The sequence below is a fragment of the Protopterus annectens genome, chromosome 6.part1 (assembly GCF_019279795.1).
Source record: "Protopterus annectens isolate FY-2018-M chromosome 6.part1, PAN1.0, whole genome shotgun sequence".
Taxonomy (NCBI): Eukaryota; Metazoa; Chordata; order Ceratodontiformes; family Protopteridae; genus Protopterus; species Protopterus annectens.
Genome location: NC_056738.1, coordinates 50,101,051 through 50,125,539, shown reverse-complemented (window position 1 = coordinate 50,125,539; position 24,489 = coordinate 50,101,051). Strand labels below are relative to the sequence as shown.

Genomic DNA, 24,489 nt, shown 5'->3' with positions numbered 1-24,489 from the left:
CTCAAGTTTTTTTTTAAAACTGTTTATAAAATTTTTATAAACTGTTTGATTTGTTGCTCAAAAAAGCTATCTTCATAGCTCTGTGTGTGTTGTAGTGGTGTTTTACTGCCTTTGTTTTGTTTCTCTTGCTGTTATTTTTGGCTGTTTTGGTATCCCATTCGTTTCTTTCCCCACGGGCTAGGCCCGTTTAAGTTAGAGGACCTAGTCCTCCCTGTTGTTTTTCTCGCCGGTTTCTAGACCGTTTTAGAGGCTCTGTTTCTCGTGCGGGGTTAGTTGGGTCTAGAGTGTGTATGTATTAACTTTGTTCCTTTCAGCATGTCAAGGATTCTAAGGAACACAGGCCTTCGGGCTTTAAAAAGTGTGTTGAATACAACAAGAAAATGTCTTTAACTGATGGGCACTCTGTGCGCGTGTACTGCTTGGGGGCTATTCACCTCCAAGAGTCCTGCTTGTTTTGTCATTCTTTCAGTCCCCGTGTTCTACAGGAGAGGAAGAACAAGCTCATTTTGAAAGGATTGCTTAAACATTCCTTCGAGGAAGATTTGGCTAAGTCTTCCAGTGCATTATTCTCTCCAGCTAACAAGGACAAAAAGACTTATAAGAAGCACTCTCCGGCTCAGTCTGTTTCTTCGGAGCTGCCAGAGAAAGTTGCTAGTACAGCTTCTCCTCCTTCGGTTCCATTGCCCTCGATGCCGACAAAAGGTAATCTCTTGACTAAGTCCGTATCGGCTCCCAGCCTTACGGAGCTGTTCACGGATATTTTGGTTCGGAGCCGGTCTCCAGTTATTCGACCGGTTTCTCCTTCACACAAGTCCCCTTCTGTAGGGAGAATCCAGATCGCCTGGATTATCCTCCATGTCTTCCAGGACCCTTTCCGATGAGGATGTTGGTAGGGTGGTGAATAAACTGCTTCAGTCATCGGTGTTTGCCAAAGTGATTTAGGCTCCGACCCATACGGCTCCAGAACCTATGGCCTCTTCATCCTTTGTTGTTCCTCCTCCGAGCCTTTCTCGGCCTTCGGAGCCAGAGTTGTTGGTTCTGTCGGGTGCCGTTAGGTAGGTTCCAGTAGCCTTACCTGGCCTCTCTGTTCCGATTTCCGCTACAACCCCATCGGCTCTGTCCACGAGGTCAAGGGTCCACTGTTCTACGGTCGGACCCGAGGGGGGAGGGATCTGATCGATCTTCATCGGTTCCAAGCCTTCCTCTCGGTGCTTCGGCTCGGGTGAGCTTGGACCCGACATCTGCTTCGGACCTCATCTCTTCAGCGGCGAGGGCTACTACTGTTTCTTTTACAGTTAGTCGGCCTTCAGAGCTGGGGGGATCAGCCTTCGAGGTTATGAGGAGCGTGCTGGCTAGGTAGTCAGCTGCATCCTACGGCACCAATGCTCTGCCCCCTTCAGCACCATTGTCAGTTTTGGATCACGCTCTATCCATGGGCAGCGGCGACCTTAAGCCTCAGGATACCTCCATGAGTGGTCCCCAACTTTCTGACGTCTCCCCAGAGTTTTTTTCTGAGGAGCCCGCCAGAAAGAGATTGTGTAAGAGAAAACACCCTGACTCCCCGAATGAGTCTCTCACGTTGGGCACCGACCTCGAGGAGTCAGAGGGGTCCTCCAAGTCGTCTTCTGAAGATTTCTCTTTTTTAGATATCCTGGAGATCTTGAAGCAGAGAGGCAGCTGGCCCTCCAAATCCCCTTCTGATGAGTCTGTGTTCCTGAAAGCTTTTGGGTCTCAACCCTGCGCCTCTTGGGTTTCGCCCCCTTTTGATGAGCTACCAGATCTTGTCTGTCGAAAGGTGTGGGAAACTCCTGACACTGTGCAACCGGTCCCTAGGGGACCCAATAAGTTTTTGTCCGCCCCCTCTGACAAGGAATATCTAACTAAAGGCGTTCCAGTAGATGCTTTGGTGGTGGCCACCAAGAAGGAACTTGCTGAAACTTCATCTACCGTCCATCCACCTAAGGAGTCCCGGGCTATGGACAGGTATGGGAAGCATGTGTTTGCCTCAGCGGCCTTTACTCTGTGGTTGCTGAACTACTTGACGCATTTTACAAGGTTCCAGAGAGATCTCCTAAAAGAGCTAGGAGATTCTGTACAGGGTAAAATTTCTTATGCCGTGGCACAGAAGGTCAGTGCACAGATGTCTACCCTAAATTCCCTTTCCAACTCCTCCATGAGGCTGATCTCATACGCAGCCGATGGACCGAGTAGGGCGGCTGGTTCCGGAGTCTCTCTTAGGAGACACTCCTGGATGCGCCTGTGCAATTTCGCTGAGGCCTTCAAGTGTACATTTACCAATGCCCCTTTGATAGTCCATCGTTGTTCGGAACCAAGGTGAAGGGACACGCTCACTAGGTGCAAACAGGAAGGAAAATCCTGTCTGCCGTGGGAGTCCATTTTTTCATGCCTTCCAGACCTTACCCGAAGGGCCAGAAGGGTGGGAAATGTGGTTCAGAAAGTCACAGAGGTTTTTTCAGGGTGCACAAAGTGATTCCCCCTCCAGAGGTAGGGGAGGGGGGTTGAAATTCAAGTAGACGCCGCCCCAGAGGCAGAGGAGGCCTGCGTAACCAGGGGGATCGTGGTTCTCCCTACCAGCGCTCCTGAATGGAGGCCCGACTGTGCGTCTCTGGAGCCGGTCGGGGGTCACATTTCTTTATACCCAGAAGCCTGGCAAGACGTCACCCAAGACGAGTGGGTATTAAAGATAATTTCCAGAGGTTATCATATTCCCTTCTCTTCTCCTCCCCCGCCAACCAAGAGAATCCCAGACATTCCACACAGTCACAGGGATTCCACAACTTTAGAAATAAAAAAGTTGCTTTCGAAGGGAGCCATCCAGCCTGTCCCTACAGACCAAGTAGGATTAGGGACTTGCTCCAGATTCTTTTTGGTGCCTAAAATAACAGGGGACCTGTGACCCATCTTGGATCCCAGCGATTGAACCTTCATATACAAAAGTCCAAGTTCCGCATGGTCACCTTACAGTCAGTACTCCCTCCGTTAGGGCAAGATGTGTGGCTGTGCTCTAGCAACCTCAAAGATGCTTAGTACCATGTCAAGATGGACAGGGCATCGAGTCATCTACGCTTCTGGCTGGGAGCCTGTCATTTTCAGTTTTGTGGACAAGATGACCAAGTATATTAAAAGATTCCTGGGATTTTTTAAAAGAAATACCAGAGTATATAACTGAGGATAATCTGCTTTTTATTACCATAGATATTGTAGATTTGTTTTCCTGTATTCCATATACTGAAGGTATGGCAATGTTAGAAGAAATAATATACGAAAATAAAGAGATGACTAATAATGAAAAATTAGTTAATATTTGGTTGATGAGTCTAATATTGAAAAATAATTTCATTCACTTTAAAGGTGAATTTTTCCAGCAAATACAAGGTGTAGCTATGGGAGCAGCTTGCGCCCCAACATATGCCAATTTAATACTAGCAAAATGGGAAGAAAAATATATCTTGGACTCTGAATATAAGACATGCTGGATCATGTACCGTAGATTTTTAGATGATATAGTAATTCTATGGACAGCAGGAAGAGATAGATTCTATGAATTCCTGACATACATGAGTAATACTACGAAATTCCTGAAATTCACCCATAAAATTTCAGAAAATGAACTGGAATATTTAGATTTACAAGTATATTAAGTAGGGCAAGAATTGGAAACAAAAATATTTAGAAAAAAGACATTTTGTAACTCATTCCTACATTTTGAGAGTGCACATCCCCTTCATTGCAAAAGAAATATTGTCAAGGGGCAATTTGTTAGGGGTAGTCGCATGACTAGTTTAGAAAATGATTTTAAGGTTGAATGTGAATTATTAGAGAAAATGTTTGGAGAAAGGGGATACCCACTAGACTTTGTCAAACGTATCAGGAAGGAAGTTGAAGATGGAAGAGAAACCAAATTTGCACCTATTTATAAAAATAATAATAAAAAAACAAGTGATAATAACAAAAAGGAAAGTATTAATAAAAAGCAAGATTGTGGGGAAGAATTCCAACAAGCTTTAGTTTTGGAATACAATGGAGTAAATAATTATATTAAAAAAATATTTAAAGCAGAATGGGAGAAATTTATAACCTTCACAGATATTGACAGTGTATCTAAAATACCTAGAAAAATAATATACAAGAATTCACAAAGTATTAGAAACATTATAGAAAATAAAAAGAAATTTAATAGCAATAGAAAAAGAATAGGTACATACAAATGTGGGCATTGTAGTCCGTGTACATATATAATAAACAATAATTCCTTTTATTTGGAAAGTAGAAAAAGATGGATTCACAGTTTGGAATATTATAACTGTGAATCCAAGGGAATAGTTTATATGGCCATTTGCGAAAAATGTGGATCCTTCTACATAGGAAAAACTGAGAGAATGCTAAAGAGAAGGATCTATGAGCATACATATGAAATAACGGAGAAAGACTGCAGTGCCTTATATAAACACAGTAAAACATGTTTAGAATATAAATATAAATTTATGGTATTAGAACAAATTCAACAGGACATTAGAGGTGGACCTTGGGAAGAAAGAATTGAGTTTAGGGAACTATGGTGGCAAGTGACCCTGGAAGCAGGGAAATTTCCAGCCTTAAATGAGTTTATCTCTATTTTGCCTTTATTAAAACTAAGGTCAGCAAAGCTTTGAAAGAAGCAACAAAAACTATAATATAACTAGCCACTAGGTGGCATCTGGAATCCTTTTAAGATAGATCTTTATATGGTTTATATGTTTCACATAATTAGGAAAATGAATGTTTTTAAATAAAGGTTTTTTATTCAAGTGAATACAAATGTTTTTAACTATAAAGATTATTTTAAATTTATTAATAAGTGACACAAAACATCAAATTTTAACATAATATTTGTATGTATTAATTTAATTGTAAACAAAATAGTGGGAAATTGATCAGATAATGAATTCTATTGGCTGTAATATTAATGATTTAAAGTATATATATGTGGAGTAGAGGAAGTTTGCATTTGTATTTATCTGATGAAGTCAATGAATAGACTAAAACGTATGAAGGATTTTAAAAGCATTCATGTCTGGCAGTTTTGTATTTTTTCCGTTTTTGTGGTTACATTAAATGCTTGGACATCTGTGGTTTACCTCTTCGTATTTCTGCACCTACTTGGATTTTTATTAGTAACTTTTGTGCAGGTTCCTTTGTTTCAGTTTTATCAGTTTCGTGCTCTGCCCTTTGGTCTCACCACAGCCCCCAGGGTGTTCATGAAATGCATGGCAGTGGTAATGGCTCACTTGAGACGTCAGGGATTCCAAGTGTTTCCGTACCTGGACGACTGGCTCCTTTCTGTCACCACCAGGCATCTACTGTTACAGTTTAGGGCCACCACCATTACACTGTGCCAAAAGTTAGGAATTACTCTAAATTGGAAGAAATCTGCCTTGTTACCCTCGCAGCACATCACTTTTATCGGCGCCAAGCTAGATACGGTACTCATGAGGGCTTTCTTACCAGAAGAGAGAATTCAGGCTTTACAACAGCAGGTCTACACCTTACTACCATTGAGGAAGGTCAAAGCAAAAGTGGTCCTCAAGTTATTAGGGACCATGGCTACCACGATCATGCTAGTTCCCCTTGCCAGACTACACATGAGGGTTCTTCAGTGGCTGCTTTTCACCAAGTGGTCACTACAGCATCTTCCACTCTCCCATTCTATTCTGATTACGGACACATGCAAGCGGTATCTACGCTGGTGGCTTCAGGGCAGCAATCTCAATGTGGGAAAGCCTTTTGTCCCATCTTCTGTAGTTGCCACGGTGACCATGGATGCCTCCCAGATCGGGTGGGGGGAACATTATCTTGGCAGGACTGTCCAAGGCACATGGCAGAATTATGAGACCCATTTGGATATCAGTGTCCTGGAGATGAGAGCAGTGCTATTAGCGTTGCAAGCACTTCAGAGCTTTCTCCCTCTAGGGACAATTGCACTCAGACATGTCAGTGGTATGGTACCTGAACAAACAGGAAGGAACCAAATCATACCTCCTTTGCAGAGAGGCACTTCGAGTTGGCAGTGGGCGGTGTCTTCCCAACTCTTTCTAGTTGCAAAGGACACACCGGGGAAGTCCAACGTGATTGCCAACAGGCTGAGCAGAGCTATCCTAATGCCTAACGAGTGGTCCCTGAACAATTATGTTGAGGAAGAGATATTCCACAGATGGGGTCAGCCTTGCTGCCATCTATTTGCCAGCCCCCTCAATGCCAAATGCAGCAGCTACTTCGCCCTTATCCCCCCGTAGGGGGGGGGGGGACACCCAAGGACGCCCTGGCTCACGATTGGCCCTCCGGTCTTTTCTACACCTTTCCACCGTTACCTCTCATATCAAAGCTCATTCAGAAAGCAGTGTCTTTGGGAAGCAAAATGATCCTCATTGCCCCACACTGGCCTAGTGAGATTTGGTTTACCTTCCTTCAATCCTATCTAATGGATAAGCCGTGGATTCTGGACCCAGCTCCAGATCTGCTGACTCGTATGTCAGGACAGTTCCATCCCTCCATCCAGACCCTTAGTCAGGTTTCATGGTTTTTCCCTGGAAGTGGTCCGTATTCTATCATCTTCCCACAAGCCTTGTATCAGGAAGATTTACTCCAGTAAGTGGAAGAGATTTTCTATTTGGGCCTGTGAGAGACTTTATTGATCCTTATACAGTGCCTATTTCGGCAATATTGGAATTTCTTTCTCAACTGTTCAGTCAGGGTTCAGCTGCAGCAACCATTAAAGTACAGTTGTCAGCGATTTCTACCTTTCACATTGCTAATGAGCCCAATATTATGGCTCGTAGGCTTTGTAGGGCTTTTCTGAGAGGGACATTGTTACTCCGACCTCCAGTCTTTGATCTGGTGTTGCCATGGGACCTCAATTATGTACTACAGAAGCTCACTTCAACTCCCTTTGAGCCCGCAGCTACATGTAACATTAAATTCTCGTCATGGAAGACAGTATTCTTGGTAGCCATAACTTCAGCTAGGCGGGTCCCTGAACTCCAAGCATTATCGATTAGGCCACCTTATTTGGTGTTTCACAAAGATAAGGTTTCTTTAAGAACCAACCTTTCTTTTGTTCCAAAGGTTGCCTCTGTTGTCAATATCAACCAATCCATTGAGTTGCCTGTGTTTTTTCCTAAAGTCTCCAACAAGGCAGAATTTAAGTTTCATCCGCTAGATGTTCATAGACAATTGCGTTTCTATTTACATAGGACAAAAGATTTCAGGAAATCAGATCAAATGTTTCTCGTTTTCAGACACTAGACTTGGGGTTCCTTTTTTAAGGTAACCTTGTCTCGCTGGATCTCCGATTGTATCTCATTTATTTATAACGAATTACCCTTTAAAGTTAAGGGTCATTCTACACGATCTGTGGCTACCTCAACTGTGTTTCAGGCTTGGATGTCGATGGATGATATTTGTGCTGCAGCAACATGGGCTTCTCCTCATACCTTTATTAGTTATTACAAATTCCATCTGGTCTCTAGAGGCAGATCTATCTTTGGTTCCACGGTGCCCAAGAGTATTTTTCACAGAGCCACCCAAGATCAAGGTGCTAGGGACGCTGTCCCACGGGTAAGAATGAAGGTGAGATTGGACTACATAACATCAAGAAGTTATGTACTCACCATAACGTTCCATTTATGTAGTCCATCTCGCCTTACATTCTTACTAACCCTCCCTCCTTCCCCCTCCTAGAGGACCTGGGGTATTGTCTCTAGGTGTCAGTAATCCTTTCTGTTGGGATTGTTCTCAGTGTGTAAGCTTGCAGCAAACAAGATCTGGATAATAGACCTGTTGCATGATGGGATACCTCTTAGCCATGAGCCAATTGAAGACTTCGAGCTAGAGTATGGCTGAGTCAGAGCTGAGGTTAGGCTCCGAACCCACAGGTAAGAATGTAAGGCGAGATGGACTACATACATCGAACGTTATGGTGAGTACATAACTTCTTGTTTTGGGATATTGAATACATCATAGGAACCTTTCTCCCTCAAACGAGATCTGGAGAACAGCCACTGAGCACCATTGGATAGGACTCAGCCTCGAGCCAGTAGAAGCTCTTGAGCTTTAGTGTATGGCAGAGTTGGAGCAGAGTTTCTGTTCCAAACCCAACCAGCGAGAGTGAAGGCGAGATACTGGGCAACAAACATGGAATGTTATGGTGAGTGCATAACTTCTTTTTAACCAGTCTGCTGAGAGGGGAGGGGTGCCATGAGGCCTGGGGTAGGGTTAGATGATGTAAGAGGCTGATGTGGTTAATGTGAGTGTGGGTTGCCAGTCAAACTAAGACACTGGTGTTCAGTCCCCATTTACACTCCTGACACCCAAAGGAACGCACAGTTGCCAAATGAGTAGTAAAAAAAAATTTCCAATAACTGAAAGTTGCTATTTAAGTCTGTCCACATCATGAGCTAAAAAGCATGTTTCAAACATGTGACAGTTGCTGTTTGGTTTTGTACATATCTAGAGATCACAAAACTTGAAAACCCAACAAAACAAAATACAGTGGGTTGTTTCCATCTCACTAGATCACCAAATAAAGCCATACCATGGTAGATGCAGTGATTTACAAATCTAATTTCTTGATTGGATTTTTCATATTGGCAGCAGCGGTTGGGTTAATCGACAGTTTGTCCAAGTCCTGGGTTAAACAGTACAGGTGTTTTGACTATATGATTTATGGTTGTTTCCCCGAGTCCAAGCACACTTTTAATAGAAATGCGTGAGTTTAGACCAGGGTGGTAGTGGGCTTTCAGCCTGACATGCTAGCTTACCTCCCAATCTGAAGTTGTTAATCTTCTTCCATTCCTCACTGATGGGTACGGTTCCGAACGCTCGGAACCGAGTCGGCCAAATACCAAGCTAACGTACACCAAACTCTCGAGCCACGCTACTACCCACAGTGCCCTTCTTCCCATACCCCTGATCTCGTTTGCCACAGCCATATAGCAGTTTCTCCACTGAGCTCTCCAGCTAAGTAGTTTTGACTTTATATACTGTGTATTTCTCCAATAATTTTTCTACTAGTGTCTTTCTCATAGTCTAGGTCTACCCACAGGTATTCCTTTTCTTACCATTGTTGGTATTTTCTTGCCTTTCCTTACTTTTTACCACCCTCGTGGTAACTCTTCATACCATTGCTGGTAGACTTGCCTTTCTCTCCCTCTCGTCCTTTGTCTGAGTGAGTGCTAGTATGTCAGAAAAAAAGGGTACTTCAGGTTTTAAACACTGCACATTGTGCAGTGGTAAATTACCGAACAGTGACTTGTATTTTAAATGCGTTTATTGTTTGGGTGTTTCGCACCTTTCTGCGACTCCCCCATGTGATATTTGTGCGAGTTTTAGTCAACGGACGTTGAATGAACAGCGCAACAAATTGATTCTGAAAGGATTGCTTTCCTCTCCTTTCTCGGAGGCTATTTCTGCGGAGGTCTCAACCCTTCCAGTCAAGGTGAAGAAGCATCCCCGCTAAGACCCCTCTTCACCAGCCAGTGACATGGGCAAGAATCATCGATGTAAGGCCTGTCGATCTTTCTCCGAGCATCGGCTCGCTGCCACAGATTTCTGCGCAGAGCACAGTTTCTGAGAAGTCTGAATTGTCTGTTCCGGGCTCGGCACAGACTACTGAACCGCTGATTACTTCGGTTCCGACCAGTCTGGTTCTGGACACTTCAGCACTGACCTGTCCTTTGCAAACAACGGCTCCGACCTCTGATCTGATTTTGACTACTACCCCGATTGTGACTTAGGCTCCAAGTCCCCTCTCTGTGCCGACCTTACCGTTTACGCAATTCAAATCAGAATCCTCGGCTCCGTTGAGTTCCTTACCACGGACCGGGTATTCATCTTCTATGGATCCGTTTGCCAGACAAGCCTACAGTCCCTTTCTGGACCGGCCTGAATCCTCTTCCGCGATATCGGTTAGGTCTACCAGGAGCATGTCCGAAAGACATTGTTCGTTTAGTGGATCAGGTACTGACTGCGAGGAAATCTCCAGACCCTGTTCCGCTCCGGGTGTTGGGATTTTTCTCCTTCGACTCCTTCGTATTCTCCTGATGGGGATCCTTCAGTTCCAAGGCCCCCTGGCCTGTTGCTTTCAACGGGACCCCTTCCTTCGGCACCGACTACGATGATGCCTGAAACATCTAAGCCCTGGTGGGTGCCAGTTCCGACGACAGCCCACCTTACTCAACCCCTTGCTTCGGGGGTGGAATATTTGGTTCCGGCACAGACTGCCTTTTCGGTTCCCGTGTCGGATCCGAGAGTTGTATCTGCACCAAACCCCTCTCAAACTCCAGTCTCTGAGGTGGGCCATTCGGAGCCAGATGTGACCCCGGTTCCGATTCAGTCCTCTTCGGTTCCGGGCTCCCATCCCTCTGAGTGGGCCCCCCTTCCGGATTATGGAAAGGGCACTGGCGGCTAGCAAACCCCTTCCTTCAGCTCCGCCTTTGGTTCCCCCCTAACACAGCCATCGCCGGCCCTTAGCAGGGGACCACTAATCCAAAGCACCCCCTTTCTGAGGCCTCCTCGGACATCCCCACCAAAGAGCCCCCTCGGAAGAGGGTGTGTAAAACAAAAACACATGGACTCACCTGAAGAGTCCCTTACTGAGGATACAGATTACAATGATGGGGAAGGTTCCCCTTGATCACCCCCTGACAATGTTTCCTTTGAGAATATCTTGGAGATTTTGAGTCAGCGGGGTGACTGGAAATCTTCCACCCCTTCCCCGGAGGAATCCGTATTCCTACAAGCTTTCCGTTCCTGGCCCACTACTTCCTGGGTGACGACTCCTGCAGATAGTCAGTTTCATTGTGCAGCGAGCGTGGAAGAGACCGGATTCAGTAGAAGTTATCCCCAGGAGATCAGGCAAAGTACTTTCTCCTCCAGAGGATCAACCCCATTGGCTGAAAGGCTTGCCAGTAGACACTGTGGTGGTGGCCACAAAGATGGACCTTGCGGAAGAGAGTCCTGTTCATCCACCCAACAGGGAGTCCAGGGCGGTGGACAGGTTAGGGAAGCGAGTTTTTGCTGCAGCGACCTTTGCCGTGTGTTCGCTGAATTTCCTGGCACACTTTACGAGACTCCAGAGAGACCTTATTTCCGAACTCTCTGGTAGCCTCGTGGGTCAAGTGTCAGATGGAGCACGTCACAAAGTGGCTTCCCAACTTGCCACCCTTGAAGCGATTTCGAATTCCTCCATGAGGGGGCTCTCTCACGCAACTAAAGGAAAAGCTAGAGCAACAGGTGCTGACATGATTGTCTGACGTCATGCCTGGATGCGCATTTCTGACTGACCGTATTACTTTGTCTTCCTTTTTGAACGCCCCTATTGAGCCCTCCACGCTCTTTGGTTCTAAGGTCAAGGATACTTTGGCCAGGTGTGAGCAGAATGGAAAGACCTTGTCTGCCATGGGCCTGTGCTTCTCCAAACCTCAGCGTTCCTTCTCCAAGAACCAGAGGAATGGAAAGTTGTGGCACAAGAAGTCGCAAGGTTTCTTTCATGACGCAAGTGGCAAGGACTCCTCCAGAAGCAGAGGGGGGTCCGATGGTGGAAGACTCCCCTTTCGGGGCAGAGAGGGTTACCGGAATCAGGGCTCCAGAGATTCTTTCTCCGGTAGGCCCCATCAGCGCTCCTGAAGCATTGCCCGATTGCTTTCCTCTGGAAGCAGTTGGGGGGGGCGTTTCTGCACCAAACAGCCTGGTCCACCATTACCAACGATCTATGGGTGCAGAGAATTATCACCAGAGGCTATCACATTCCCCTCAAATCCTTTCCAAGACCTCAATTCTCCCTTCCCGACGTACCACCCAGTCAGAGGGAGGAGGCAGCTTCCGAAATCAAGAAGCTTCTTCTAAAGAGAGTCATCCAAAAGGTCCCCCCAGATCAATGTGGATTAGGGTTCTACTCCAGACTCTCTTTGGTGCCAAAAGAGATGGGGGACTGGAGGCCCATCCTGGATCATCGTTTGAACGAGTCAGTCATACAGACCAAGTTCCACATGGTCGCTATTCAATCCATCCTTCCATGCCTTCAGGAGGGTGTGTGGATCTGCTCTCTAGATCTCCAGGATGCTTATTACCACATCAAAATGGACAAACGCTCCAGGAGACATTTGCTCATCTGGCTGGGAGCCAGTCATTTTCAGTTCAGAGCCCTGCCTTTTGGTCTCTCTACAGCCCCCAGAGTGTTCACAAAATGTCCATCAATGGTGACAGTTCACTTGAGACTTCACAGATTCCAGGTGTTTCCTTATCTGGACGATTGGCTCCTCTCCGCCCCCACCGAGTGTCTACTGACCATGGCCCTTCACTACACTCGGTCTCTGGCGGAGTCTCTGGGTATTACTATCAACTGGGAAAAATCAAACCTTCAGCCCTCACAACAACTAGAATTCATAGGGGCAATGTTCAACACTCAGCTTGGCCTAATATCTCTTCCTCATCACAGGCTCTTAAGACTGAGAACACAAGTGCAAGTGATACTCGACCGCAGGAAAGTGTCTGCAAGGGAAGTTCTGCAGGCTCTCGGGTTCCATGGCGGCAGCCATTCCCATTGTTCCATTGGCCAGACTTCATATGCGCCTGTTACAGTGGCTTCTTTAAACTCAATGGATACACAGTCATCATCCCTTGAACGCATTAATCCTCATCACGACCTCTGCAAACAGGATCTCCTCTGTTGGATGAGAATGGACGAAAGTCTTTGGCATTGCCCCTTTTATCCTCTTCAGTCCAGCGCCACGTTGACTACGGACGCTTCCCTGATAGGGTGGGGGGGGGCACTTTCAGGTAAAATCTATTCAAGGCACGTGGTCTCCTCTAGAAGTCGACTTACACATCAACGTTTTAGAGCTCAGAGCTGTTTTACTTGGTGTTACAAGCTTTACTTCCTATTCTTCCTCTCGGACCGATTGCTATCCAGTCCGACAACATGTCTGTGGTCTGGTACATCAACAAGCAGGGAGGGACTAGATCTTACCCTCTTTGTCACGAAGCTATGAGAATTTGGCAGTGGGCGACAGCTTCCAACCATTTCCTGATTGCTACACACATCCCGGGGAGTTCCAACGTGATTGCGGACAGGCTGAGCAGATGCATCCTGCTTCCTCATGAGTGGTCTCTCAACCTGAGAGTGGTGGAGGAAGTACACGCACACCTCCATACTTATACACACACACAGAAAATTTACCCCGGGGATCACTGCAGTGGTCTGCTGGACAGTGGTGCAGGGAACTTATGACTCTGCTGGACAAAGGCATAGGGAACTAATCTAAGGGGATGGCGAAAGCCAGCACATTCTGGCTAGGTTTATAAATGCCCTTGGGCAGATAGCCTAGTGCTTACCTATGAACCTATACATATATATCTATACACATGCAAAAATACACACACCTATATACACAAATATATATATATATATATATATATATATATATATATATATATATATGTGTGTGTGTGTGTACACACAGACACACATACATATACACATTTGTACACACATCCATACACCTATGCAAATACACACACACACACACACACACACACATATATATATATATATATATATATATATGTGTGTGTGTGTGTGCGCACCCACGTGCACTTTTATATAATTGCTCTTTGTATTTAGATATCAGAAGCAGCATTTGGGTTTACTTGACTACATATCTACTACCATATACCTGAAATGTCATTTATTTGCTTTAACCACTTTGTTTCGTGCCAACATTTGTACATCTGGTTGCTAAGAAAAAGGTGAGGGAAGGTCATCAGAGTGTGTATATAGCCCTGATCCATCTTCCTGAATATCTCAAAATAGAGATCTGCTGAATAATGCAAAATGATTCAAAGATGCTGAAAATCTATCTTAACACGCAGTCACTGAGTAGCAGTTTGCTACACAACAAGCTAAGCATGACGACACTGCATAATAACACCATGTAAACTACCACAGCCAACACCCGAAGTGAATTCTCAGGGTTTTTCTGTTTTGTTTTTTAATACTCAGAACATGCACTCCGTCACAGCATCTATGGTCTTCTAAGTGAATTTCATTAATGCTTACAAATTTATTTGGTTTTGCCCAAAATTCTTAAACCAAGAAGTAGAAAGGAATGCTGCAACCTCTAAGAGAGGACCTTCTGGCTATCACCATAGATGAATAATTATTATTGTTATTATTATCATCATTGGTGTTATTATTTTGGAGTATTATTTTATTATTAAACAGATTGGAGTGTTATTAATATTTTATTAACTTTATTTTATTTATTTATTTTATTTTTATTATTATTAACACCTTCACATGCCTCCAGATTTCTAAGTAATTCTGGTATACTCAAAATTATCATTTACCTCTTTCTACTAAAGAGGACTAAGCTTTTTTGTTTGTATTGCTGAATTCTTGCCACCCAACTGATGTGGATATCTAAAGGCAAGACTGCATATCTATCGGTTTACAAAATATGTGAGCTAGCAAAGTGACTGTAAGGAAGTTTTGCGACTCAAGGGCCTTTACAGTGCCCCAAAATTACAAATGTTTTTACTAAGGCTTTAAAGCATTCCTCCCAAGAAGTGTAAGTGGAATGCCATAAAACTTCCCCCTTTTTCCTTTGTAAGTGCATAGCGTTATGTGATGTGTTCAAAACCTAATTACACTGCAGGAAGTGTGGGACTAGAAAAACCGCTTGCAGCAAAGACAAGCTAGTTTTTCTTCTCTTGCAAACTTTACAGCCATGGGTTAAGATCTTAGCTTGAATTAGCAGCTAAAATGAAACTTTTTGCCCATTTACAAATATTTTTGCTTTCTCAAATAGGAAAATGCTTTAAATGTGTGTTCTGTTCCACCAAGCCACTTTGCAGTGATAACTAAAAACCCAGCTAAATATTACCACAATTTAAAGCTTTGACCTCGTGAAATATTTCAACCTTTCCTGAAGAAATTCTGTGCACTGACCCATTACCCCCCCCACACACACACACACACACCGTTCTGCCCTTCTTTTTCTACTTCCTTAAAGAAAGTAACACCACTAAAATTGAAATGGTTACAATATTCTGATACTTAGCCACAGAATCCCAGCCAACCAACTGCTCTTTACTCCACCAAGGTTTAGTAATGTGTTAGCAGGTAAAATAAGCAACAAATAAATCTACAGGGTTATCAAATGTAAGCGTTGGCTTTGTGGTCCTGAACAAAAGAGTTTCCAGTTTTTGCCAAACCTTTCTATCCACAATTACCCAATGTACTCATTTACAACCTGCAAATGGCTGTAAATTCCAAAAGACCTAGATTAACTTTAATGACCCACTCAGCTGAATTATGTAGAAGAAATAAACTAGACACGATTTATTTGCATTAAGCACAGCAAGTTAACGAACCAAACATGATTTATGTTGCATTAACTCCAAGTACCGTCTCATGGCGCCTTAGTGGTCAACTCCGAGCGCTCTCCGAGACGTTAGGAGTTGAATACAGTTACACCCGAGTGCCTTCCACAAACGCGAGTAACTATACAGTCATATTTTAGCTCCACTTGTAAAAACTAAGCTGAAAAAGTACCTGCACTTTGTCAGTTACATTCTCAGCTTAGTTTTCAGTGTGGAATAACATGATGCTCATATTTGATTTTGAGAAAATCGGCTTGCTGTGCACTGTGTACCTCTGATCACAGCAAGCCATTTCTGTATGTGTTGCGTGAAGTAAGTGTTGGCGGCCAATCGGATTCTTACAATCCAAGCCTAACACCTCCACCCCAAGAACATAAGTTTTCTTTGTTTTGTTAAAATAAATATGGAGTCCTGCAGTAGAAAATCCCTTTCTTTTTTCTGAGAGTTGCATAAATTCCCTACATTGCTACAGGATCCATCTATTTATTTTATTAGAACATTTCCGTATGCTTGTTCACTAGACTGCAGCTACTTCCAAACATCACACTCTGAGAAGACGGCAGTGTAGTAAAACCATGTAAGCACACTACCGCTGCAAGGGAGATCTATTTTTGAAGGTAAGTCTACTAGGCAGTGTATGGGTGTATGACAGTGTGAGAACGATTAATCTTGTTAGTATTTTACAGTCACTAAGAAGCTATTTAATGAGTGTAAAAAAGAAGTAAAACAGAAAAAAAGTGGGCGTGTGTGTATATTTCTTTCTGTCTGCATGTGTGAGTGAATGCATGTATGAAAGCAGATGAAACTGTGTGTGTGTGTGTGTGAGAGAGAGAGACAAGAGAATGAAGGGTGAGCGAACGAGCGATCGCCTGGCAGCAGAGAGATTTGTGCTTACCTCTCCGCCTCTTGCAAGAAGAAACTTGGACAAAACTATAAATAATGGAAGGTTGAAGGGTTTGTGGATACCTCTCAACCTTATACAGCAAGAAATGTGTATAAAACTATAAAGGGGGACAAAGGGCTAGTGCATGCCTCTGATGGAAAGAAATCTGAACAAAACTATAAATAAACAGTCAGACGAAGGGTTTAAGTTCATTACTGACAGACTGGAGTTTGAAAGTAATGACAAACGCTTCAGACTTTATGCTGTTCAGAAAATCATGCTTTTGCAAAACCTTTTATCATATCAAGTCAGTTTAATGCCATGCATAACTGCCGTTGAAGGCATTTTCCGATGTAATAGTTTCAACATGTTGGATCCTCGTTTTGTTCTCTGATTGACTTCAAAATAATAATTACAGCCAGTCAGCAAACAGAGAAAGGGAGCCAATCAGAGAAAGATTTTGACCTTAGGCAGCCAGTCGGGATGCTGAGTAAGAAATTCTCATGAGTCAAGCAGAATATATTTAATTTCTTCTAAATAGTTCAAACTGCCGTAACTAGGACATATACAGATAGATACCCTTGGCACAAACTGTTAGAAGGTAAAAATAAACAAATACTGATGTTGACAGAGTGCACAACAGTTCATCTATGAAGCCAGTAGATCGTCGCGGCTTCATAAATGACTGCCGAATACTTGCATTTGCGGTTACGCTAAAGCGCCGAAGCGCTTTGTGTTTGATTATTTAAAATTAAGAAAATGGTATTTAAATCTAAAACAGAATGTACAACCTCATTATGAGCTATACCTATATCTGCAGCTCTATGTCTCTGAATGGCCATGGGTTTACTGGAGTCCAATTTGAATAGTACGGTGATGTATGCAGTGGAGGTAGTAGCAAACTGGCAGAACTGTTTTTATGTAGTTAACACATTCAGTACTAACTTTTTTGCATACCTGTAGTGCTTCAGTTTTCAGTTCCATGATGAGGACGTTAGAGCTACATTGTGGGTTGAGCAACAGTTGTTTAGTTTTGTGACTGTAGTTCAAGAGCTGTAGGACGTTTGTAACTTCAGTGTTTTGGTTTTATTTTTTCCCTTGTAAGTAGATGACAGGGTCATAAAGCTAGCTGGTGTGGCTTTTATGTAAGCATGGGGGTGGCAGGATGGCTATGAAGATTAATGTTCTTAGCTGTTTGAATCAAGTAAGCAAACTTTGAACTTGAGGGCAGCGAGGCAGATTGCTCAGGGTCAAATGGCATGGCATCAATCACAACATAATGGTTTTCAGAGGACTGCAGCCTTGCACCTAGGTGCACATTATTGTTGCTGGAACTTAGATTTTTGTGCTTGCCTTTATAGAAATTATTAGGTAATATGGCCTTTAAGTTTGCACAGCTTTGTTCTGCTTTGCTTCTGGTGGTACCTGAACTAGAGTGGAGAAAGGTTTTCAGATATAGAGCTTTAAGTAGACTATTTTAGCATGGATTTTGTTCCTTATGGAACCAATAGGGTTGCCACTTTTTCCAAAACCCAAGGATTGCCACTTTTTCCAAAACCCAAAGTGGTGCATTTTTTTCTAGAAACCAGAGATAAATGTCGGGCGGCATGATGCCAGGGCACTTCTATGGGCTAAAAGGAACTGACACTGAAGGGTCATTTTGGGAAAAATTTAACTCTAGTGCTTGTGCATGGCTTGACATTTTACTGAATGGTTGACTTGGGTGAATGTTTAATTTTGGTGCTAATAAACAGCTCTTTAGAAATGTTGGAATGCTGGACAACAGGAACAGTGCTTTCGGTGCTAATAAACAGCTATTTAGAAATGTTGGAATGCTGGACAACAGGAACAGTGCTGATAAATATTTCCAAACATTCTGCATGTATATTCTGCTTCAGTTCGGTCTTTGTTTCTCCTGAATAATTCTGGAAATTTCACCTGAATAGTATACATGTATAAGAGAGTAGGCGTGACAAAGTAAGAACAGGGGGGACAAAAGCCCTCAGAAATTAAGGCAATTGGGGGAATAAACTGATGGATGTGTACTTTTTTTATGTAGATTTTTTTTGCCGGGGGGGTTGCTGATTTTTTTGGCATTGCTCAGCCAGATATTTTAGACAATGTTTCTGCTTTTTTTCACTTCTGTGTCTTACTCTAATGAGAGGGATGGTTAGGTGGGATAAAATGAATGACTCCCTGTTGAATTAATTGTTACACCAGTCAAGCAGATAATTTAGACTTTTCTGATTATATTTCTGTTTCTGATTCTATTGTGTGGTTGTCTTAGTGGGATCAATGCTATTAATTGCAGACTAGTACCAGCATGGAGCTATCTATTTTTAGCAATGTGCCTGGCTCTGTCAGTCATGTGAGGAATCTAAGTGGGCAGTTTTGTCATGATTGGTTCATATGTTTTGTTCCATTGCCTACTGAAAAATGTTCAAAACTATACATTTAAAACATGCTCTAACAACTGATGACGTATTATACAAGGGATATGATTTAGTTATTATACATTGAAATTTATTGCAATGAGAAAGGTGAATTAAAGAACTTTTGCGTGGTCATAAAATGTGTGCAAGAGGCTGATGGTTTGAAAACAGCTCAAGGGTAAACATAATATGCCAATGGCCAGATGCATTTTCTTTCAATGTGAGTTTCAGTGAATGTAAGTTTCAAAAGCCTAGAAGTTGTAATGCCAAGTCTGTTCTCATTGTGAGACTGTATTACTTTGTTTAGCAAATGTCTGTTAGTGTTTGTGTTACAAAATTTGAAGTAAAAGTTTTTAATTAAATACACGTATAGGTTCATAGGTTCATACTAGGCTATCTGCCCGAGGGCATTTACAAGCCTAGCCCATCGTTTTGTGGCTTACGCCACCCCTTTAGTATGGGGAACTATACCCATTATTTTGCTGTGCCTCTGTCGAGCAGTGACACTGAGGTAATCCCTGGGGTATATCTGTGATCTCCCATCCATTGGTCAAGATTTCTCTTGAACAAGGCCAGTAGGTGCTCTGCCTCACATGTACCGGGATTTTGTTCCACAGCATAGGGAGTCTTTGGGTGATGAATCTATCCCTCCAGCACGTCCTATTAATAGCCGTGTCAAGGTTTAAGTCTCCGCCCTTGTGGCTCTGATGGATCTAGATTTTTGAGGTGAAGCATATTCATCAAATCTGGGTTTGACATGGCCTTGTATGTTAGGCAAAGGTCACCTCTGAGCAAGCGGTGTTTACTGAATAGAGCTGGAGTTCTTTGTCGGGCAGCATAGGACAGATTTGAGACCCTTTATCCTTTTGGTGAGGAACTTTTGTGGCCTCTCCAGCTGCTGCAAGTGTCGGGTCAGATACATTCCGAATGGGGCATTGTACTCAATCATTGGTCTGATGAGTGATGAGTAAAGGGAGACTATGACCTCCCTTGATCTAGATGAGAATCCCTTCATGATAAGGTGGGCAATGTAGAAGGTCTTCCTAACTACTTTAGCTACATGGGTGTCGAATGACAGACTACTATCAACCTGGGTCCCCAGGTCCCTGATAACTTCTTCTGTGCTCAGTGGATTGCCACCTATTTGGTAGCTAGGGGTAACCTTGTTTTTCCCGAAGGGTATGACTATGCATTTTTGGCATTTAACTTTAGGCCGTGGCTCTGGCACCAGTTATCCGTTTCTGTGAGACCCTTCTGAAGGATATCTGTGTCAGATGTGTTTTCTACTATGGCGCCCAGTTTACAGTCATCTGCAAACTTTGTCAGCCATAACCCTCCTGTGTTTGCTTGTACTTCGGAAAAGTAGATGCCAAACAAGAGTGGGCCCAGGACTGAGCCCTGTGGGACACCACTTGTGACAGGCTTTGAGTCTGACATGGCGCCAGCAGCTCTGACCCTGTGGGTTCTGTCACTCAGCCAGTTTGCAACCCATCTTGTGATGTATGGGTTGACATTTAAGCTGATGAGTTTTTCAATGATACCCAAATGGGGTATTGTATCAAGGCCTTAGCCAGATCGAGGTAGGCTGTATGGACTGCCTTTCCCTCATCAATGGCTTTGGTGACTGTTTGAAAAAGTCAACCAAGTTTAAAAGGCATGATCTGCCTTTGACAAAGCCAAACTGGGTTGGATCCAAAGTCTGCAAATTCCTATGTCTTTATTTATGAGGTCCATTATGATCCTCTCCATGGCTTTGCAGATCAGGCTTGTCAAGCTAATGGGCCGGTAATTTCCAGGGTCGGTGGAGGCACCGCCTTTGTGAAGTGGTAACACAGTTGCAGTGCCACTCCTGGCGTATCCAGAGGTAAGACTTTGATTAAACAGCTGTCCTAGCTGTGGGTTTAATTCCTCATTGAGTTCATGGAGCACACAGCCAGGGACACCATCAGGTCCCATGGATGCTGTGTTTTGCTTTGGAGAGAGCAGTTCTCACTTGGGCTGGAGATGTTTGGGGGCTGCAATCGTTTGGTATAGATATCTCTCCTTTGGGGAGGGGGAGTTTGCACTGAACCTGTCAGCCAGTATGTTGGCAATGTCTGTAGGATCAGTAATCTTCACATCATTTTGAACTAGCTCTGAGCATATCTGGGAGTTTCCTCCCAGGTTTCTAACATAGCTAAAGAAGGCCTTATGATTGTCTTTTGAGTCTTTAGCTATTTTTCTCTCAAATTTGCTTTGGATGATTTTATGAGAGCTCTTAGTTTTTTACTTATAGTGATCAAGGGTGTCTTACCTTTTAAGGATTTTGCTCTATCTTGTAGTAGCTTCCTCCTTTTGTTGTAGAGTTTGTTTATGGCTGGGGTCCACCAGACTGGACGCTTGCCTTTGGTACAAAGAGTCTTTGTTTTGCTTGGGATTGCCTTATCCATGCAGTCCTGCAGGTGCTGGTAGAAGGCATTTGTAAGTGATTCAGCGGCTTGAGTACTGTTTTCCCCGCTCGGGGCCTTAAAGGAGACCACACTAGTCTTTAGAAGTGTGAAGTCGGCTTTTGAGAAGTTCTTTACTGTGGTCTTTTTTATTTCAGGTGGGGGTGGGATGAGGACCTCCAGCGAGATTAGTTTGTGGTCTGATCTCACCAGTGAGGGGTACACCTCCGGTGTTGAACATTGTGCTCCCATGTTCGTGATGATGAGATCAAGTATGTTATCTCCTCTTGTGGGGATGGTGACTAGTTCCATGGCATTTGAGTTTATGAATTCCAGGAACTTTTGGGCTAGGGTGTTTGGGCTTGAGTAGTGTTCCCAGTCTATATTAGGGTAATTGAAGTCACCTAGTATGATGGTGTTTGGTGATACATTTATCCCCTCTAGTGTTTTCAAGAAGGCCATGTGAGGTTCCTGAGTTTGTGAGGGTGGTCTGTAACATGCTACAATTTGCAGAGCAGTCTTGCCTATGGTTAATTGCACCTGGATGGTCTCCGATGCATCGTGCGTTGCCACCAGTCTTGAGGTGTGGGTGTCCTTGATGAATATGGATAACCCCCCCTCCTTTCTTGGTATTGTCCAGATTTTGGGGCGAACGCATGATATGAGGTAAAACCTGATAGCTGGGGTGCTCTCAGGAGCCTTGAACCAGGTTTCTGTCACAGCACAGACATCGATGTTCTCCATACTGAGAAGGGCCTCGAGTGCATTTTGAGATTTAGACTTCTGGCATTGAGCAGCATTACCCTTAGTTTTTTCCTTTTTGTGTTCTAGGGTGGTAGGTTTAGAATTTGAGCCTTGCCTAAAAAGGCACTATGGGGTGGCAAGAGCCTTTGCCAATATCCGAATCCCAGGGTGACAGGTGCAAGCCGTCCCTAAGCAGCGTGGCTTGTCCAGCATGTCATCCCAGGCAGACAGACACTGGATCCCCTTTGAATGACACCAGTGTTTAAGCCAATTGTTAAAGCTGATCATCTTATCTCTGTATTGTGGCATCATTCTTGGTGAAGGTAGGATACTGCTCAAGGTCAGGGTCATACCTGTCTGGGCTACATAATCAGAGAGCTCCTCAATGTCTCTTTTCATGTAGTCCAAGGAGTGCGTCTCAGGTCGTTTACACCAGCGTGGACAATGACTGAGTCATATTTGTACCTGCTGTTGAGAGACCTGAGTGCTTGCGTTATGTGGCGGATTCTAGCGCCCGACAGGCAGCTTACTGTGACCTTCTCCTTACTCAGTCTGGTGAGCGGGACGTCAGTGTGTCTGACTATGGAGTCACCAATGACTAGTGTGTCTGGCATTGTGTTTGGCCTTAAGGGCTGTGACTGTTTGACACTCTGACTGTGAGGTCTATGTGTTGCAGGTGTTGTGTTCTGAGGTGGTGGTTGTTTGGGTGTCTGCTTTGGTGGCCTCTGCTGTTTTGGTAGATTTTGATCAGAGCCTCAGGTATGTCTTTGTGTGTTTATGTGTATGATTTGAGGTTGTAATGGTAATATGTGAGACTGGGTCTATAGTGTGTGTGGTAACCTTCTCCTCCTGACTGGTCTTGCCAGTCCTATGTTGAGAGAGCTCAGCCTCCAGTTTGGCCGTATAGTTGCATCTCTCGCATGTATTTGTGTTTTGTGGGAGGAGGAGAGGGTTGTCTGTGTACATGAGGCAATTGTAACATTGCCTCAATATTCCCAGGTTCACCAGCTGAGCAGGAGAGGACACTAGCAACTGATCCCTCGACATGCTAGAAGGAATAGACAAAAAACTTTAAAAAAGATTCCGGGGGACGTGGGTGACCGAGAAATGGGGGGTTGCCTTTTCGGGGTACTATCTATGACAAGAGTGCCGTATCAAGGTAATAAGTACTGTAGGAACAAGTGCTACGTTTAACAGATAGAGAATAGTCTACTTGGAGTCAAGTAGAGATGATCTTTTTAATTATAGGATACGCTGATTAGATCAGTAGTATAGTTCGAGTTCGAGTATCTGTAATCATTGTAGAGGTAGAGCAGAAAGTATGCACACTGAGAGTTTTTGTTTATGGCACTGGGGAGAAATGGAGAACTAACCAAGTAATCAGACTATGGAATGGCTTGGTGTGGGGGGATTAGATTTCTGCTCTCCTTTTTTGGCATTGAGTTATGTGATGACAGCAAAGAAATGATTGGAAGGACATACTCGGTTATAGTAGGCCATTACTAGCCCTGGTTTGCATTACTTCTGTAGCCCAACCCAACACATTGAAAATACATTTTACCAGGTCTGACATAGTCTCCATATAGTAGTGGCAGAGTTAAATAAGGAGGAAAGGAGAGAAGGGGTGGTATAACATAGCATGGGGATGGGGAGCTATCAACAAACTAAAATACAAATTCTACGGACCTGGAATATATATCAGGTGTTCTTGTTGCTAACACTGCCTATTGCCCATGTGTTGCAGAATGGTGCTTTTCTCTTTTAGAAGGGTGTTTTCCTAGATTATAAGAGGTTTAGTTGTGGGGGCCTATACTTAATTTTGCTGTGCTGGGCTATACTAAGTTTGTTGCAATCACTGTCTGGGTTTTATTTATGTATTGTCCTTCTTTTGAATGAGTTTGAATTACTCTGAATTTGCTTCACTATGTACAGAAGCTTGAACTGAGTTGTATCTTACACTGAAATTGATCTCATACTCTTGTCCTATAACTGGCATGTGTGTGCGCCTATCCTTTTCTGCATTTAGCACTGCTTTTCTGCCGTTGTTCAAAGTAGTTGCTACTGGTCTCTGATCATAGGATGTTACTAGACTAATGGCCCCAGGGCCCTTACAAGCCTAGCAAAGTTCTCCAGCAAGTTTTGTTGATGTCACATACCAGGTTAAGGTCCTTTGAGCGAGAGATCCGTGTACCATTTGACTTGCGAATGTGCAGCATTTCCATTACAGCTGGGTCAGAGATATCTGTATATGCAAGGCACAGGTCACCTCTGAGCAGTCGGTATGACAGAGTAAAGTGACAATTACTTCAGCCTGTCTGAATAAGACAGATCTTGAAGACCCTGAATTTTATCTGTAAGGAACATTTTGTGGGGTCTCCAATTGCTGCAGGTGTTTGGACTTACTCAGGTCTTGTCCTTACTGATGATAATGACTCTGTGTTACATTGCAGCTGCACAAGGTAATATAATTAATGCCTATTCAACAGGATGTCCTTCAAGGATGCATCTGCAGTCCTAACATATGGGTTGTCCTGCCTCAGGCAGCCCTTCGGTCGGCCGGATTCCA

The 24,489-nt window shown here is 43.7% G+C and overlaps 1 protein-coding gene across 1 annotated transcript in view; it reads left to right on the top strand.

The window, feature by feature from the left end:
- The window catches only part of ZNF512 (zinc finger protein 512), a 1,352,022-nt gene that overhangs the window by 483,389 nt on the left and 844,144 nt on the right, over positions 1–24,489 (top strand). The window contains exon 7 of the mRNA XM_044075342.1: positions 486–702. Coding sequence (XP_043931277.1) covers positions 486–702 — 217 coding nt within the window. The remainder of the gene's footprint in view (positions 1–485; positions 703–24,489) is intronic.